Source organism: Salvelinus sp. IW2-2015, linkage group LG1 (genome assembly GCF_002910315.2).
Source record: "Salvelinus sp. IW2-2015 linkage group LG1, ASM291031v2, whole genome shotgun sequence".
NCBI classification, from domain to species: Eukaryota; Metazoa; Chordata; class Actinopteri; order Salmoniformes; family Salmonidae; genus Salvelinus; species Salvelinus sp. IW2-2015.
Window position 1 is genome coordinate 38,321,473 of NC_036838.1, and position 20,478 is coordinate 38,341,950.

The following is a 20,478-nucleotide window of genomic DNA, read 5'->3' on the forward strand; positions in this document are numbered from 1 at the left end:
AAAACCACTTCAGGGCAAATAAATCAGATTTGACTGTTCAGACAAGTCACATGGCCAGGAATCAGATACGAAGGTGGTTTGAAATGTGGCTTGAAATATCTGATTCCATGTGCTTTTTGGCTGTTCAGACTGCAGGAAAAAGAACAGATTCAAATCAGATATGCAAATAAATAGAATTCGAGTCACTTCAAACCGCCAATGTGAACAAGGCTTTAGAGACACTGTGCATTATCTATGGACTGTCATGAGATGAGCCAGCTACCATTTTTAGTCACAGAGCAAAATGTAGCAGAGCAGTGGTGGTTAGGTACAGTAGAGATACTGTTGGAAGAAATATCATACTGCAGTCATGGCACTGATATTTGGGTATGTAGCCTAAGTAAGGGAGAGATATTTCACTGCAGCAAAGCTTGGGTAATGGAGACAGTGTAAGTTAGTGTAAACAACAGAGCCAACTTGGTTACTGAAGAAGCCTCTGTGACCTTCAAATCCTACTTCATTAGGAGAAAGATCCCCGTGTAGCCTTGGCACTATGATAGGTAAGACAGGGATAGTTATCTTACTGCAGTCTGGGCGGTGATGTGAGTGCAGCCAACGATTTTAGCCCCAGCAAGTGGCTTCTCTCCCTGGGCTCTCTTCCTGAGCGAGATTAATGCTGACATATCTGTGAGGAGAGAGCGAGCAAGTGACCAAGAGAGAGAGAAGGTAGTGAGAAAGTGGGGTGATAAAGAGAGCAAAGGAGATGGAGCGAGAGAGAGGGAGAGAAAGAGATCCCAAAACTTGATAGCCACATTCAGAGTAGACACCAGAAAAGTGGTCTGACTATAAAGACCTTCCCACAAATATCTCTCCTAATTGAGGGTCTCTAAGAATTTCCTGCATCAGAACCTTCTTGGCTCCATAAATGCAAATGCCCTAAAATCAGCTATGCCATTTGCAACCTGCCAATTCATTAGAGGATGAACACTCCATATCAAGCTTTGGGGTTGTGCTGACAGTGTTATGGGTGTAGATTAAGCTGCAACGCGACACCAATAAAATACACTTACTCATCCTTACACTGTAACAATTAATCCCAGTGCTCAATTTATTATGTCCTGTTTCCAGCAAAGGATGGCTGTACATTGTGTCTGTAACAACAGCCACGTCAGACCTGCAATGCTGCATATCACAAAACATTTAGGTCAAGGACAACACATCGAATCTACATTATTTGGGGAGTAATGTCTGAAATTAAACACAAGAATGATAGAATGAGAACTTCATCGAAGGTGTCTGAACCTGTAAACAATATTAGATCTTTCTGCATAATACATTGAGCTCCAAATGTGTTGGGACAGTGACACATGTTTTATTGTTTTGGCTCTGTACACAACCACTCTGGATTTGAAATTATACAATGACTATGAGGTTAAAGTGCAGACTGTCAGCTTTCATTTTAGGGTATTTTCATCCATACCGGGTGAACCATTTAGAAATTACAGCACTTTTTGTACATAGTCTCTGGCTCCCCCCCATTTTACGGGTTCAAAAGTAAATTCACTTATATGTGTATTAAAGTAGTAAATAGGTAGGTATTTGGTCCCATTCTCATGGTCATTGCATGCTACATCAAGTTTGTGACTCTACTCTGCTATTTGTTTTGGTTGTGTTTCAGATTATTACGTGCCCAATAGAAATGAATGGTAAAGAATAATCATTCTGGAGTCAATTTTATAAACACTTCTAAATTAATGTGGGATGCTACCATGATTACTGATAATCCTGAATGAATTGTGAATAATGATGAGGGAGAAAGTTCGAGGTATAAATATCCTACTCCCCCCCCCCCCCAAAAAATGCTAACCTCTCCTGTTATTGTAATGGTGAGGGGTTAGCCTGTCTTGGGGTTATGATATGTGTGCGTCTAACTTTCTCACTCATCATGCATCCAACAAGTTTCTAGAGTCACAAGCTTGATGTAATCATTACGTGCTAGGAATATGGGACCAACTACTAAAAATGTTACTGCTTTAATACACATGAATTTGTCCCAATACTTTTGGTTCCCTAAAATGGGGCCAATGACAAAAAATGCTGTAATTTCTAAATAGTTGAAAATACCCAACTTAAACCTGACAGTCTGCACTTTAACCTTATAGTTGTTGTATAATTTCAAATCCAAAGTCTGGAGTACAGAACCAAAACAACAAAAAAATGTGTCACTGTCCCAATGCTTTTGGAGCTCAATATGTTTCTCTCTCTCTGATGTGATGTAGTTGCACTTTGAATGACTGATCAGCAAAACCAGAGAAAAGCCTAATAATACGACACAGGAGTCATTTCTGAATCCCTTAAGAGCAGAAGCCATATCTGCAGACAGATTGACCTCAACCAATCTAAATCTAAATAATAAGCTTAATACAGATAACAAGCTAGACTCTAGCTGCTAGAGTATTTCAGTTATGCACAGAACTGAGCGATGCTGTTCTTTCTTATGACAGACTCTCCCCTCCAATCAGTGTCTCTGTCAATCTGACATGGCCAATCCTTGCCTTGGAGGGTGAGACTCTAGTACATTTCCACGTAACAGACCCAAAGTCCTGGCAAGAGCAATATTTAGATGTAGATATACTTTACTGTCCCTTGTTCACAGAAATGTCTTTGTTGCTCATTGCAACCTGGTTGACGCCAGTAGTGGTTTAATTGACATTTCCCGATATTACCTAGGATCTAAGACCCTTACCCATTGAGTCGCCTAAGAGATTCATGCCATAAGACAGCACATTTCAAGAAGATGCTTTAAATAACCAACAACCAGTACTTATACCTGGGAGCACCCTTGGGATGTTGAGGTTTATCACTGGTCACTGATTGTCTTGTAGTGTTCTTTGTGTGAGAGGTGACAGGTCACAGAACCATGTTATCCTACCTTGTTCTGCAATCTCAATCTCGCGGCGACCAAATTCGGCCTGTTTGATGTTCTTCACACAGAAGTCGTTGGTGCCCTTGGAATTGAGCTGTGTTTTGTCCCGTGGTGAAGTTTCATCGTCAGAGCTGTCCGTGTAGGATGCAGCTGGGAAATCAGACCGATGGGAAAAGTCAGCAAGAAAGGGGTCAAGCAATCCATACATAGCTGTGTGTTTGTGTGTGTATAGTACCTGAACTGTAGCTGTCGGTGGATGACTGAGAGATCGATCGAGACAGGGAGCGTCGTCCTGCCTTGGTAGGAAACCTGCTGAACTCTTGCTTGTCTTCCACAAACTGGATTTGCTGAAGGAGCAAAAGAGAGTACAATTTATACATCCCTAACTTCTAACTCCCTAACAGTACTGTGCTGCCGTCTTCATCGACCTGGCCAAGGCTTTCGACTCTGTCAATCACCATATTCTTATCGGCAGACTCAGTAGCCTCGGTTTTTCTAATGACTGCCTTGCCTGGTTCACCAACTACTTTGCAGACAGAGTTCAGTGCGTCAAATCGGAAGGCATGTTGTCCGGTCCTCTGGCAGTCTCTATGGGGGTACCACAGGGTTCAATTCTCGGGCCGACTCTTTTCTCTGTATATATCAATGATGTTGCTCTTGCTGCGGGCGATTCCCTGATCCACCTCTACGCAGACGACACCATTCTGTATACTTCTGGCCCTTCTTTGGACACTGTGATAACTAACCTCCAAACGAGCTTCAATGCCATACAACACTCCTTCCGTGGCCTCCAACTGCTCTTAAACGCTAGTAAAACCAAATGCATGCTCTTCAACCGTTCGCTGCCTGCACCCGCACGCCCGACTAGCATCACCACCCTGGACGGTTCTGACCTAGAATATGTGGACATCTATAAGTACCTAGGTGTCTGGCTAGACTGCAAACTCTCCTTCCAGACTCATATCACACATCTCCAATCCAAAATCAGATCTAGAGTCGGCTTTCTATTTCGCAACAAAGCCTCCTTCACTCACGCCGCCAAACTTACCCTAGTGAAACTGACTATCCTACCGATCCTCGAGCGATGTCATCTACAAAATGGCTTCCAATACTCTACTCAGCAAACTGGATGCAGTTTATCACAGTGCCATCCGTTTTGTTACTAAAGCACCTTATTCGACCCACCACTGCGACCTGTATGCCCTAGTCGGCTGGCCCTCGCTACATGTTCGTCGTCAGACCCACTGGCTCCAGGTCATCTACAAGGCTATGCTAGGTAAAGTGCCGCCTTATCTCAGTTCACTGGTCACGATGGCTACACCCACCCGTAGCACGCGCTCTAGCAGGTGTATCTCACTGATCATCCCTAAAGCCAAAACCTCATTTGGACGCCTTTCTACCTGTTCCAGTTCTCTGCTGCCTGCGACTGGAACGAATTGCAAAAATCTCTGAAGTTGGAGACTTTTATCTCCCTCAACAACTTTAAACATCTGCTATCCGAGCAGCTAACCGATCGCTGCAGCTGTACATAGTCCATCGGTATATAGCCCACCCAATTTACCTACCTCACCCCCCCATACTGCTTTTATTTCCTTTTCTGCTTTTTTTGCACACCAGTATCTCTACTTGCACATGATCATCTGATGATTTACCACTCCAGTGTTAATCTGCTAAATTGTAATTATCAGATTTATTGCCTACCTCCTCATGCCTTTTGCACACATTGTATATAGATTCTCTTTTTTTTCTTCTTTTTTCTACCATGTTATTGACTTGTTTATTGTTTACTCCATGTGTAACTCTGTGTTGTTGTCTGTTCACACTGCTATGCTTTATCTTGGCCAGGTCGCAGTTGCAAATGAGAACTTGTTCTCAACTAGCCTACCTGGTTAAATAAAGTTGAAATWAAAAAATWAAAAAATAAAATWAAAAAATTCACTTGAAATCTGGATCAAAAGATTAGAAGATCTGGTCACAAGAAATCACCCTACACCTATAAGAATAACAATACTTTCCATGTAACAGTAGCCTAATGGTATTCCATTGCTAATAGATATGTACATCATGGGTGTAGTATATATGCATGTCAGCCTTGACATGCATATATACTAAATATATACTAAATAAACCAATTCCTTATTCTGAGAGAGCACATGAATTTTGAATGCTTTCACAGATAAACCACTGTGGTGTGCTTTTGGAGCTGAATTGGGTATGTGCTTGTGGCCTAGTTTGTTTACATGCAGCCTTGTCTTAAAGTGGAGTGGAGAGAGTGAAGTGTGATAGTTACTAGGATTACCMTGATGTGTGTCAGTGTACTATCTTGAAAAGGTGAGCTTCTATATTTATTGCACGGAATCCAAAATAAARGTGTTATGTGACCAAAAATATTGCTGTTAATTGAAAAGTGAAGTCACTTTGAAACTATAAAACTGGCCAACTGGACAAACCATGGAAATTGTACTTGGAATAATAGCCTTGCCAGATCAGAGGAACTTCAAAAGTTCAAAAGCCATCTTTAGTGGTGTGTGACSTCTTGCACCTTAGAAGTGGCTTAGCATAGAAATAAGAAATAAGAGTTCCACTGAACTGGCAAGGCTATTATTCCAAGTACAATTTCCATGGTGTGTCCAGTTGGCCAGTTTTATAGTTTGAGGAACACGAAATAGGCCTATAAAGCAGGACTCTCCAACCTTTTTCCTGGAGAGCTACCATCCCGTAGGTTTTTGCTCCAATCCTAATCTTGCGCACCGGATTAAAATAATCAGATGGTTGATAAACCGAATCAAGTTAGTTACAACTGGTGTTGAAACAAAAACTTACAGGAGGGTACCTCTCCAGAAACAGGGTTGAAGAGCCCTGCTATACACTAGAAATAAAAATGGGTCGTAAAGAGATTCTCTGGTGCTTTTGTATACTTTTTAGCCAGTAGTTATGAAAGTAGCACTCACGGGCCAAAAGTGGTCCCCGATAATGGTGTACTACATCATATGTGCACCAAATCATTGCGCTCTCTCGCTCTGCTGTGTGTACATCTTACTAGCAGTCACTCAAATGGCAAGGGGTTGAAGCTCATTAGCAAGAACTCGAATTGCTAGGGGGCTGGCCCATGTGGTGGAAAATGTCGTGGCACAGCTTCCAGTAAAGTTCTTCAAAACTAGGAATTTCGTGGCTCACTGAGGTAAGACAGTAATTCTTCAAGGTTATTGTAGTTAACAAAAACTGAAACAAAACAAAAAACTAAAATTGGAAAAATGTTAGTAAACTGAAATAGAAATAAAAAACAAACTATGCCGAAACGATTATCATAAAACCAGCAAATTGTTTCGTTTTTCCCTTTTAAACGTTAAAAAAAATCTAAAAATGGGGTTTAAGCTTTATTTCGAATGTGGTTTTCGAGCTTCTGAATCTGACGGGTAAATACTGCCAGTAGATGCCGAGGTTTCAAATAGGTCTAGCTTGTGCATCACTATCACTAGATAAAAGGGAAGAAATCTGAGGGCAAGCACGGAGCGTGACTGGGCCAAGCTAGAGCAGCTTCTGAAGTTGTTGGAGCCGTTCGAAATCCACAACGACCAACTTCAAACTGACAGCCAGTTGCTGTCTTATGTGGTGCTGTGCATTTTTAAACTTGAGGAACACTTGCAGTGAACTAGTGTTGCAAAACAGTTGGCACAGGTCTTCCTGAAGTCACTGCGTAAGCGCTGCGCATGCATACTGACAGTGGTGGAAAAAGTACCCAACTATCATACTTGAGGAAAAGTAAAGATACCTTAATAGAAAATGACTCATGTAAAAGTCACCCAGCAAAAATCTACTTGAGTAAAAGTCGAAACACTCCAATATTCAGACATAATTTACACACAAAGCATGTGTGTTTAGTGAGTCCGCCAGATCAGAGGCAGTAGGGATGACCAGGGATGTTCGGTTGATAAGTGCGTGAATTTGACTATTTTACTGTCCTGCTAAGCATTCAAAATGCAAAGAGTACTTTTGGGATTCAAGGAAAATGTATGGAGTATTTTCTTAAGGAATGTACAGTCGTGGCCAAAAGTTGAGAATTACACAAATATTAATTTTCACAAAGTCTGCTGCCTCAGTTTGTATGACGGCAATTTGCATACACTCCAGAATTTTATGAAGAGTGATCAGATGAATTGCAATTAATTGCAAAGTCCCTATTTGCCATGCAAATTAACTGAATCCCCCCAAAACATTTCCACTGCATTTCAGCCCTGCCACAAAAGGACCAGCTGACATCATGTCAGTGATTCTCTCGTTAACACAGGTGTGAGTGTTATTGTTCTTCCTCTGTCAATCATGGTTACCTACAAGGAAACACGTGCTGTCATCATTGCTTTGCACAAAAAGGGCATCACAGCAAGGATATTGCTGCCAGTAAGATTGCACCTAAATCAACCATTTATCGGATCATCAAGAACTTCAAGGATAGCGGTTCAATTGTTGTAAAGAAGGATTCAGGGCACCCAAGAAAGTCCAGCAAGCGCCAGGACCGCCTCCTAAAGTTGATTCAGCTGCGGGATCGGGGCACCACCAGTACAGAGCTTGCTCAGGAATGGCAGCAGGCAGGTGTGAGTGCATCTGCACGCACAGTGAGGTGAAGACTTTTGGAGGATGGCCTGGTGTCAAGAAGGGCAGCAAAGAAGCCACTTCTCTCCAGGAAAAACATCAGGGACAGACTGATATTCTGAAAAGGGTACAGGGACTGGACTGCTGAGGACTGGGGTAAAGTAATTTTTCTGATGAATCCCGCTTCTCAGCCAAGGGAGTGGGCTCACTCACAATTTTGCCTAAGAACACAGCCATGAATAAAGAATGGTACCAACACATCCTCCGAGAGCAACTTCTCCCAACCATCCAGGGACAGTTTGGTGACGAACAGTGGCTTTTCCAGCATGATGGAGCACCTTGCCATAAGGCAAAAGTGATAACTAAGTGGCTCGGGGAACAAAACATCAATATTTTGGGTCCATGGCCAGAAAACTCCCCAGATCTTAATCCCATTGAGGACTTTTGGTCAATCCTGAAGAGGCGGGTGGACAAACAAAAACCCACAAATTCTGACAAACTCCAAGCATTGATTATGCAAGAATAGGCTGCCAACAGTCAGGATGTGGCCCAGAAGTTAATTGACAGCATGCCAGGGRGGATTGCAGAAGTCTTGAAAAAGAAAGGTCAACACTGCAAATATTGACTATTTGCATCAACTTCATGTAATTGTCAATAAAAGCCTTTGACACCTATGAAATGCTTGTAATGCTTTAAATGCTTGTAATACTTTAAAGTACTACTTAAGTACTTTACACCACTGCATACTGAATCCTCTTGCAGCCATCTTCGAACCAACCCTGCAGCAGCTTTCCTAATGAACCCAAGTGTTTCTCTGGCACTTCGCTCAACCGAAATGGAGCCACTGATGAGGGAAACGGAGTCTTTTGTACTTCAGCAAATTCAGAGAGTACAGCCGTGGAGCAGCAGGACCCCAGGAAGATGCCAGCACGATAAATTCAGCAAGCATCTTGACAACGTTGATTCAGAAAAATAGCTTCCTCGCATCAAAGATTGTGTCTGAGGTCACTGTCCAGCCGGAGGGTCAACCTGGCAGGACATTAAGTGTCCCGTGTGATCTGTGGAAATACCTGGAAGAGGTAAATGGGGGCATGTTCACGGCGTCACCTCTCCAGTTCTGGCAGGCAAGGATGGCGGTTTATCCGCACTGTGGCACTGGTTTCTGCCCCTGCATCCCAAGCGTTCCCAAACTGTCATCAGGCTTGAGAAACCGAACGACCACCTCTCTGAACTGATAGATATGTGAAGAAACTTTGTATTGCCTATGTTTTTATTAACCCTATTTGAAAGGGATAGTGAGATATACATGTTTAATATTACATAAACATAACATGTTAAATGTGCCATGACATAATTTGTTGTTTTTTCCTCTCTTTGTCAGATAAAAAGTACTTGATTCATCTTACATCTACTAATAAAAAAACAATGGATTGGTGTAAACATGAGAAAGAGAGTGTCTTTCCACCATATCTATTGCACCAGCTTATCCTCCTAGTCACATTAGGGTTGATTTAGAATTGAAACATAACCAAATGTACAGTACCAGTCAAACTCATGCAAGCGTTTTTCTTTATTTTCTACATTGTAGAATAATAATGAAGATATCAAAACTATGAAATAACACATATGGAATCATGTAGTAACCAGAAAAGTGTTAGATTCTTCAAAGTAGCCACCCRTTGCCTTGGTGACAGATTTGCACATTCCTGGCATTCTCTCAACCAGCTTCAACTGGAATGCTTTTCCAACCATCTTGAAGGAGTTCCCACATATGCTGAGCATTTATTGGCTGCTTTTCCTTCACCTCTGTGGTCCAACTCATTCCAAACCATCTCAATTGGGTTACACAGCCTGGAGGTGTGTTGGGTCATTGTCCTGTTGACAAACAAATGATCGTCCGAGTAAGCACAAACCAGATGGGATGGCGTATCGCTGCAGAATGCTGTGGTAGCCATGCTGGTTAAGTGTGCCTTGAATTCTAAATACATCACAGACAGTGTCACCAGCAAAGCACTATCACACCTTCTCCTCCATGCTTCACACTGGGCACCACACATGCAGTGATCATCCGAACACCTACTCTGCATCTCACAAAGACATGGCGATTGGAACCAAAAATCTCAATTTTGGACTCATCCGACCAAAGCACAGATTTCCACCGGTCTAATGTCCATTACTTGTGTTTCTTGGACCAAGCAAATCTCTTCTGCTTATTGGTCCTTTAGTAGTGGTTTCTTTGCAGCAATTCGGCCATGAAGGCCTGATTGACGCAGTCTCCTCTGAACAGTTGATTTTGAGATGTTTCGGTTACTTGAACTCTGAAGAATGTATTTGGGCTGCAATTTCTGAGGCTGGTAATTCTAATGAACTTATCCTCTGCAGCAGAGGTAACTCTGGGMCTTCCTTTCCTGTGACGGTCCTCATGAGAGCCAGTCAACATAGTGCTTGATGGTTTTTGCAACTGCACTTGAAGAAATTTTCAAAGTTCTTGAAATGTTCCCTATTGACTGACCTTCATGTCTTAAAGTAATGATGGAATGTTTCTCTTTGCTTATTTGAGCTGTTTTTGCCATAATATGGACTTTGTCTTCTATCAAATAGGGCCCTCTTCTGTATACCACCCCTACCTTGTCACAACACAAGTGATTGGCTCAAATGCATTATAAAGAAATTCTACAAATTAACAAGYCACACCTGTTAATTGAAATGCATTCAAGGTGACTACCTCATGAAGCTAGTTGAGAGAATGCCAAGAGTGTGCAAAGCTGTCATTAAGGCAAAAGGGTGGCTACTTTGAAGAATCTAAAATATATTTTGATTTATTAAACACTTCTTTGGTAACTACATGATTCCATGTGCGTTATTTCATAGTTTGATGCCTTCACTATTATTCTACAATGTAGAAAATAGTAAAAATAAAGAAAAACCCTTGACTGAGTAGGTGTGTCCAAACTTTTGACTGGTGCTGTATGTCCTGGCCATGAAGATATATGGAGTCCTCTAGCAGGGTTTCAACAACCCTCTCCTCAGGCCCCCCGCAGACATTCCACATTTTTGTTTTCACCCTAAACTTGCACACCTTATTCAATTAGTCAAAGGCTTGGGACTAATTGAGTCAGGTGTGCCAGTTTAAGGTTAAAAAAAAAAGTGAAATGTCTGGGGGGTGCCTAGGAGAGGGTTAGGAAACCATTAGTGTCCAAAAGCCTGTGCTAGCATGGTCAGCACCATTGAGAACTGTTACCATTTTGATTTAGTCAACTGGGCGGGACTTCCAACTTCATTGGCTAATCCCTCCTGACCCGGTTGGCATGAACTGATGACCCGGTTTAATTTATGACAGCAGGGTCATCAGGATGGATCAGCCAATGAGTTTTACTTGTGAAGAAGGAAATTGACTATTTCAAGATGGAGATGGCCTCAATGGACCTGCACATGCTCTGACAGACGCTATCAAGACACAGATACAGATGTTATGTCTATCCAAGTCTATGGTCCACCACCTTATGTATTACTGCCCCCCAGTGGCACGAAGTGACCCCCCCCCCCCCCAAAACAAAACATAGGCCTACAAATGGCTCTTAGCCTCCCACGCATTGGCTACTTTCTGTCCCCAACACTAAAACTAAATATAAAAATTTTATTAAATGTTTTTAAATCAAAGTATACTAAACAAAAATATATAAGCAACATGTAAAGTGTTGGTCCCGTTTCATGAGCTGAAATAAAATATCCCAGAAATGCTCCATATGCACAAAAAGCTTATTTCGCTCACATTTTGTGCACAAATGTGTTTTCATCCCTGTTAGTGAGCATTTTGCCAATATAATCCTCCCACCTGACAGCTGCGGCATAACAAGAAGCTGATTAAACAGCATGATCATTACACAGGTGCACCTTGTGCTGGGGACAGTAGAAGGCCACTCTAAAATGTGCAGTTTTGTCACACAACACAATTCCACAGATGTCTCAAGCTGAGGGAGAGTGCAATTGACATGCCGACTGCAGGAATGTCCACCAGAGCTGTTGCCAGGTAATTGAATGTTAATTTCTCTACCATAAGCCGGCTACAATGTCATTTTAGAGAATTTGGCAGCATCCGGTTTCTTTACTTGCGGGATCGTCTGAGACCGGCCACCCGGACAGCTGATGAAACTGAGGAGTATTTCCATCTGTAATAAAGCCCTTGTGGGGAAAAACTTGTTCTGATTGGCCGGGCCCTTGAGCCCCAGTGGGTGGGCCTATGCCTTCCCATACACACCCATTGCTGTGCCCCTGCCCAGTCATGTTAAATACATAGATTAGGGCCTAATGTATTTATTTAAATTGACCAATTTCCTTATATGAATGGTAACTCAGTAAAATCATTGAAATTGTRGCATGTTGCATTTATATTGTTGTTCAGTATAAATAAAAACTAGTAAATCAAGTCTGAAAACTAATTGAAACTAAATTTAAATAAAAAAATGGGACCAAAACCAAATAGAAATAAAAAAACAAATATTTAAATAACAAAACCCAGATTCACATGAGAAACACCTGGTTCATCACAGGGATTGTGCATGTGTGCTGGTGGTGTCACATTTCCAGGTAATGTGTTATGAATCATGACAAAATAAGACGTCACCCAAGTCACACAACACAACAATGCCAAGATACAAACCTCTTTCTGCTCAGGATGTACACAAGTAGCCTATGCTTAGCAAAAAGGTCCTATAGCTTCTTGGGTCTTTGATAGCTCCCAGTGTTTTGAAAACTACAACCTTAATATTTTAATTATTTAACCTTTATTTAACTAGGCAAGTCAGTTAAGAACAAGTTCTAATTTACAACCAAAAGGCCTCAATATGAAAAGATGAGTGACCCAGGGATGTGTGTGCTTTGGGGACCTTTAACAGAATGTGACTGGCAGAACGGGTGTTGTTTGTAGAGGATGAGGGGTGCAGTAGATATCTCAGATAGTGGGAAAGTGAGGCCTAAGAGGGTTTTATAAATAATCATCAACCAGTGGGTCTTGTGACGGGTATACAGAGATMACCAGTTTACAGAAGAATATAGAGCGCAGTGATGTGACCTATAAGATCTCTCATTGGCAGTGACCCCTCTCATAGCCAAGACATGCTTGGCTGACCCACTCTTCCTTCTACATGCAGTTACTGGGGAGGTCTAAACAGAGCCAGAGGTTAATGTGGGATAATCTCCCCAGTATTTGAAGAATCCAGTGAGAACATTAGCATGTTAAACTGCGGCTGGAGGCCAGAGAGGGACGCTGGATATGTACTGAATGTTAGCATGCCAGAGGGTCTTTACGTGGTTTGAGGGCAGTGGGACCATTAATGAACTTCAGACCAAGGTCTTGTTTGATTTTCACTCATCGATGGCAAATTGCTCTAACCATTTTGCACAAGAACATTCCCCAAACAATTGTGTCGGTATAGAGGATAAAGTACCAATAGGTAGGGCCTATAAAATAAAATTCCCCAAATTCCATTTTCTTCATTTAGTTTTCCAGGTTTCCATTTTCAGTTTTTAGGATTTCACTCAAAAAATCTAACTTTTTAAATAGAAAAACTACCAAATTGAACATTCTAAGTCCACAACAATGCCTAAACCACACCAGGAGACCACTTGAGGTCTGGGGYAAAATGACCCTTTAATGCAAGTGTGCACCAGCCAGAGTCTGTTGTTTGGTTAGCGGTGTCTCTGTAGCACTCATGTGATTGCAGAGTTTGCTAACCAAATGGCCAATGGCTTGACGCAAATAATCATAATATAATTCTGCCAGGTAGGAATAGGCTACTTTGTAGTTAACATTTATTTGAGAAGGTTTTTGGGAAAGCCTTACTTACCATCTACAGCGCATTTGGAATGTATTCAGACCCATTCACTTTTTCCACATTTAGTTTTCGTTACAGCCTTATTCTAAACTAGATTAAATAGTTTCCCGCATCAATCTACACACAATACCCCATAATGACAAAGCAAGAACAGGTTTAGACATTTTTGCAAATGTAATAAAAATATCACATTTACATAAGTATTCAGACCCTTTACTCACTACTTTGTTGAAGCACTTTTGGCAGCGATTACAGCCTTAAGTCTTCTTGGGTATGACGCCACAAGCGTGGCACACCTGTATTTGGGGAGTTTCTCCCATTCTTCTCTGCAGATCCTCTCAAGCCATGTCAGGTTGGATGGGGAGCGTCGCTGCACAGCAATTTTCAGGTCTCTCCAGAGATGTTACATCGGGTTCAAGTCCGGGGTCTGGCTGGGCCACTCATGGACATTCAGAGACTTGTCCCTAAGTCACTCCTGTGTTGTCTTGACTGTGTGCTTAGGGTCGTTATCCTGTTGGAAGGTGAACCTTCGCACCCAGTCTGAGATCCTGTGCGCTCTGGAACAGGTTTATCAAGGATCTCTGTACTTTGCTCCTTTCATGTTTCCCCTTGATCCTGACTAGTCTCCCAGGCTCTGAAAAGCATCCCCACAGCATGATGCTGCCACCACCATGCTTCACCGTAGGGATGGTATTGACTGGGTGATGAGCGGTGCCTGGTTTCTTCCAGACATGACGCTTGGCATTCAGGCCAAAGGTGCCGTTTGGCAAACTCCAAGCAGGCTGTCATGTGCCTTTTACTGAGGAGTGACTTCCGTCACTCTTGGAGTGCTGCAGAAATGGTTGTCCTTCTGGAAGGTTCTCCACAGAGGAACTTTAGAGCTCTGTGTCAGAATGACCATCGGGTTTTTGGTCACCTCCCTGACAAAGGCCCTTCTACCCCGATTGCTCAATTTGGCCGGGCTGCCAGCTCTAGGAAGAGTCTTGGTGATTTCAAACTTCTTCCATTTAAGAATGGAGGTCACTGTGTTCTTTGGGACCTTCAATGCTGCAGAAATGTTTTGGTACCCTTCCCCAGATCTGTGCCTCGACACAATCCTGTCTCTGAGCTCAACGGACAATTCCTTAGACCTCATGGCTTGGTTTTTGCTCTGACATGCACTGTCAACTGTGGGACTTTATATAGACAGGTGTGTACCTTTCCAAATCATGTCCAATAAATTAAATGTATCACAGGTGGACTCCAATCAAGTTGTAGAAACATCAAGGACGATCAATAGAAACAGGATGCACCGGAGCTCAATTTGAGTCTCATAGCAAAGGGTATGAATACTTATGTAAATAAGTTTTTTTAAATTATTTTTATTATAAAATGTTTCCAAAAACTTTGTKATTATGGGATAGATTGTAGATTGATGAGGAACAATTTTTATTTAATCAATTTTAAAATAAGCCTGAAAAAAGGAACTTTCCAAAACATTTTAAATGTTTTATTTATTTAACTAGGCAAGTCAGTTAAGAACAAATTCTTATTTTCAATGACAGGCAGTTAACAGTGGGCAGATTTTTACCTTGTCAGCTCAGGMATTCGATCTTGCAACCTTTCGGTTACAAGTCCAATGCTCTAACCACTAGGCTAACTGCCGCCCCGCTAATGTAATTGTCTTCGGTCCCTTGTCTCGGATGGACCATTGTAGAGACTAAAAACAGACATACACCGAGCCACAGACACCTGCAAACAAAGGACATCCTTAATATTTGCAGCCCACACATTACTTAGGGTGTCTGACACAAACAGTATAATAGTGAGCATTGATTTCTTAAGTTTAGTTTTGGTTTTGCTGTCTAGAGGCAGGACAAGTGCCAAGTTGGCAGTGTTCCCATAAATTCCAGCGGTAGCAACCTATTCCTGAAGGTTGAGTCTGGGTCACACAGTTCTGGTAGAATGCGCATACCTCCACATGTCATGCAGGTGAGGACCTGGGTGGATAGTGACAGGTTACAGAGAATCACCAATGGAAATGTTTGCTTTGATTGTATCTACCACTGTCACCTGTGCCTGCAGGACACTGATTCCAAAACCAGAAGCMTCTCTTTTTTTTAACCAAGAACCAGGGAGCTTGCATGCTCAGTAACTGAGATTTGAGATTAATTCCTTTAAAACAGCAGAAGCTATAACTCTATGCTCCTCCAATGTGAGTCCTTAGGCAGGGAGGGATGGATTGGGAGGTTTCTGCATTTACTTTGGAATGCTGTGCACAAGCTCAAACCTTTCTTAAATTAAGCCACAACTGAAACAGAACACAGTCTCAGCATTGAAAAGAACCAGGGCTCAAAGTCCAGAGGCACTCTGCCAGAGCACTGTGTACAAAGAGATTGATTGTTTTCTTGGTCCGTGCGTTGTTGTAAAGGTCTACAGTATGTGTAAGCGTGTGATGCTGAGGTGACTGTGTCCGTTTTACTACTTGGCATACACAAGACATGCTACCTCCATCCCCTAGATTTGCTTTAATTTCAAGTCAAGTTAACACATTTTTTAGTACAGTAAAATGCCTTTCTTGCAAGCTCAAAACCCAACAATGGAGTAATCAATATCGTACAAAAACCAAAAAACACACAAATAAAAATAAGAAAAACAAGAGAAAGTAAGAAGCTATAATATTTACAATGTGCAGGGATACTGGAGTGATAGAGGTAGATATGTATAGGAGTACGGTGACTAGGCATCGGGATATCTGATAGAGTAGTAGCAGCATAATGTATATGATGATTGTATTTCAGAGTGTGTGTGGAGTCACCAGTACCCCTTCCCCAAACAGTTTATGGCTTTAGTATAACAATTTCAGGGCTTCCTTTCACACTGCCTGAAAGAGGTCATGGATGTCAGGGAGCTCGGCCCCAGTGATGTTCCTGGCTGTCCACACCACCCTCTGTATCACCATGTGATCGAGGGCAGTGCTGTTACCAAACACCGAGCAGTGATGCAGCAAGTCAAGATTCTCTCAATGGTGCAGCTGTAGAACCCGCGCCTTCGTCACTACTTTGCGCATGTATGTGAACCACTTTAAGTCCTTTTTGATTTGGACACCAAGGAACTTGAAGCTCCACTCCACTACAGCCCCAGCAATGTGGATGGGGGCGTACCACCCCCCATTTCCTGTAGTCCACGATCAGCTCCTTTGCCTTAGTGATGTTGATGGAGAGGTTGTTGTTGGAGTCGTGCGTGGTCACGCAGTCGTGGGTGAACAGGGAGTATAGGAGGGAACTAAGCACACATCCCTGTTGGGCCCCCGTGTTGAGGGTCAACGTGGCAGAGGTGATGTTGCTTACCCTCACCATTTGGGGACGGTCCGACAGTCCATGATCCAGTTGCAGAGGGAGGTGTTCAGTCCCAGGTCCTAAGCTTGGTGACAACCTTGGAGGGGATAATGGTATTGAACGCTGAGCTGTAGTCAACGAACAGCATACTCGCATAGCTATTCCTCTTATCTAGTTGGGTGAGGGCAATGTGGAGTCCAATTGAGATTGTCTATCGATCTGTTGGGTGGGTATGCAAATTGTGGGTCTAGGGTGTCTGGGATGACGGAGTTGATGTGTGCCTGATTACAGATGTGAGCCCTACAGGGCGGTAGTCATTGTGGCATGAAGCCTTACAAGTTCTTTGGAACAGGAATTATGGTGGTCAGTTTAAAACATGTGGGGATTACAGACTGGGACAAGGAGAGGATGAAAATGACCAGTAATATGCCTGCCAGCTGTTCTGTGCATGCTCTGAGAACATGCTCCGGAATACAGTCTGGCCCTGTGGCCTTGCGCGTGTTGACCTGATTAAAGCCCTTACTCAAGTCGGCCTTGGAGAGCGAGATCACCCAGTCCTCTGGGTCGGTGAGGCCTTCACACACAACACAGTGTTTATTGTCGACGCATGTATAAAATGCATTGAGTTCGTCTGGTAGAAGGCATCATTGGGTAGATCATGCCTGGTTCTTCCTTTGTAATCCGTAATGGACTGGAGCCCCTGCCACATGCGGCGGAGCCTGTGTAATATCATTCCACCTTATTCCTATACCAGTGGCGGTCAGTGCCGTTTAAGATGAGGGAGGGCAATCATTTTTTCTTCATGAGCATGGCCAGTTTATTGGATGGCTCATTCATTTTCAATTCAATCAGTTCAATGTAACAGCAATAGGTTTAGGCTACTACATGATACTCAAATTTTCCCTATACCCATCATGAGGTTGCTACAACCTAGCCTATGAATGAAAGTTACAAACGTTGGTGCAAACAGGTCGAGAGAAAAATATGAGGTGACAGTGACACATGGACAAACAGTGAAACATTCAATACCGGATTGCACACTCTTGCCTGCATCTAGCTGATACAGGGTGCAATCATTAGTCCAACAGTTGCAAAATAGTTTTTATTGGACAAATTCAGGTATGTTCATCCCTGTTTTGTTCAGCTTCCTTTTAAGAATGTTATTTTCAACAGAATCGGCGGAATGAATACACCCCTGATCACGAATAAACACAGTTCAATTTCATAGCAGCCACGTTGTATTCCTTCTCACATCTAACGTTATGTGCTCTCCTCCACTCACCTTGTCCCGTCGCTTGTGGACTTCAATGCACAACACATTAGCTGTAAGTGACCAGACAAAAAAAACTTTCCAAGCCAAACCATGTCATATCATAACTGCTATACATTGTTTATTCCAAGATGGCATAGCAGTCAGACGTCCTTTGTCCTCGTCTTGTCGTGTCCCATGTATATATATATTTACATATTTTCTTCGCATATCTTTTTATATATTTTTTTCTAAAAACTCAACTTCAAAACACTCTCCTGCAACCCGCCTCACCAATAAAAAAAATTAAAAAAGTATTTTTCACCTCAAATCTGAAATCCACAACAGAAGCTAGCCAGAAGTTAGCCAGTTCACTGGCTAACGTTAGTATTCAGCTAACCACGGTAGGCGGTCATCAGCTATCCTTTAGCTCGAAAAGCTATCGCCAGTTTTGTACAACGCGACTCAGACCAGAGCATACCGGACCTATTTTTCTCTCCATATCCCCGAATTTCTACCGCAAGCTCTGGACATTTACACCTGGATCTTGCAGCTAGCTAGCTGCTATCCGAGTGACTATTGGCTAACGTCGGTCCCTGAGCAAACATCAATTATTCCGGAGCTAGCCAGCTGAAGAGTTCCATCAGCCACTCCTGGGCTACAATCACCTATCCGGACCCGTTTTACTGCCAATGCGGAGCACCATCGGGCCTTCACGACTGGACTACCGACGTTATCTGCCCGAGGGAGTTATCCAACTGGCCTCTCCATCGCGACATAACCTGAACACCCATCTGCGGCCCGCTAATCGTTAGCTGTCTTATCGGCTGCTATCTGAATAGGTCTATCAGACAATTTTCTTGGGCCACTATAACTATAACTATTTTGCCAATTGGATTGGTCCCCTCTACCACACGGAACCCCACTAATCTACCGACGGAAACGCACGAGGTGGCTAAAAACAGACCTCCATCTTTTGCCAGCTTGCTACCCATGGCCCGGCTAGCTGTCTGAATCGCCGGGACCCCAACCAACCTCACTACTCACTGGACCCTTATGATCACTCGGCTAAGCATGCCTCTCCTTAATGTCAATATGCCTTGTCCATTGCTGTTCTGGTTAGTGTTTATTGGCTTATTTCACTGTAGAGCCTCTAGCCCTGCTCATTATACCTTATCCAAGCTTTCAGTTCCACCACCCACACATGCGATGACATCACCTGGTTTCAATGATGTTTCCAGAGACAATATCTCTCTCATCATCACTCAATGCCTAGGTTTACCCACTGTATTCACATCCTACCAGTACCTTTTGTCTGTACATTATTACCTTCACTATTTTATTCGCCCCAGAAACCTGCTCCTTTTACTCTCTGTTCCGGAAGTCCTAGAGGAACCAATTCTCATAGCTTTAGCATACCTTATCATACTCCTCCTCTGTTCCTCTGGTGATGTAGAGGTGAATCCAGGCCCGCAGTGCCTAGCTCCACTCCTATCCCCAGGCTTCTCTTTTGATGAATTCGGTAACCGTAAAAGCCTTGGTTTCATGCATGGTTTAAAATTAGAAGCCTCTTCCCTAAGTTTGTTTATTCACTGCTTTAGCACACTCTGCCAACCCGGATGTCCTAGCCGTGTCTGAATCCTGCTTAGGAAGACCACCAAAAACTCTGAAATCTGAAATCTGCCGCCTTATCTCAGTTCACTGGTCACGATGCTCCACCCACCCGCAGCACGCGCTCTTTATCACTTATCATTTATCACTCCAATGTTAATTTGCTAATGTAATTATTCGATTATTGCCTACCTCTGCTTTTGCACACATGTATATAGATTCTCTTTTTCTACCATGTTATTGACTTGTTTATTGTTTACTCCATGTGTAACTCTGTGTTGTCTGTTCACACTGCTATGCTTTTCTTGGCCAGGTCGCAGTTGCAATGAGAACTTGTTCTCAAACTAGCCTACCTGGTTAAATAAAGGTGAAATAAAAAAAATAAAATAAAAAAATCTCCATCCCTAACTACAACATTTCCAGACAGATAAACGGCCAAAGGGGCGGTGTTTGCAATCTACTGCAGAGAATAGCCGCAAGAGTTCTGCCTACTATCCAGGTCTGTACCCAAACAATTTGAACTTCTACTTTAAAAATCCACCTCTCTAATAACAAGTCTCTCACCGTTGCCGCCTGCTATAGACCACCTCTGCCCCCAGCTGTGCTCTGGACACCATATGTGAACTGATTGCCCCATCTATCTTCAAGCTCGTGCTACTAGGTGACCTAAACTGGGACATGCTTAACACCCACCATCCTACAATCTAAGCTTGATGCCCTCAATCTCACACAAATTATCAATGAACCTACCAGGTACCACCCCAAAGCCGTAAACACGGGGCACCTCATAGATATCATCCTAACCAACTTGCCCTCTAAATACACCTTGATCACTGCCTCATTGCCTGCATCCGTAATGGGTCAGCATCAAACGACCTCCACTCATCACTGTCAAACGCTCCCTGAACACTCAGCGAGCAGGCCTTTCTAATCGACCTGTCCCGGGTATCCTGAAGGATATTGACCTCATCC

General features: G+C 42.9%; 1 protein-coding gene across 2 annotated transcripts in view; it reads right to left on the bottom strand.

Moving 5' to 3' along the window:
- The window catches only part of LOC111967143 (S-adenosylhomocysteine hydrolase-like protein 1), a 63,408-nt gene that overhangs the window by 27,585 nt on the left and 15,345 nt on the right, over positions 1-20,478 (bottom strand). For both annotated transcript variants that reach the window (XM_023992014.2, XM_023992019.2), the window contains exons 2-4: positions 3,141-3,252; positions 2,912-3,055; positions 564-664 (exon numbers count right to left, since the gene is read on the bottom strand). In XM_023992014.2, coding sequence (XP_023847782.1) covers positions 564-664; positions 2,912-3,055; positions 3,141-3,252 — 357 coding nt within the window. The remainder of the gene's footprint in view (positions 1-563; positions 665-2,911; positions 3,056-3,140; positions 3,253-20,478) is intronic.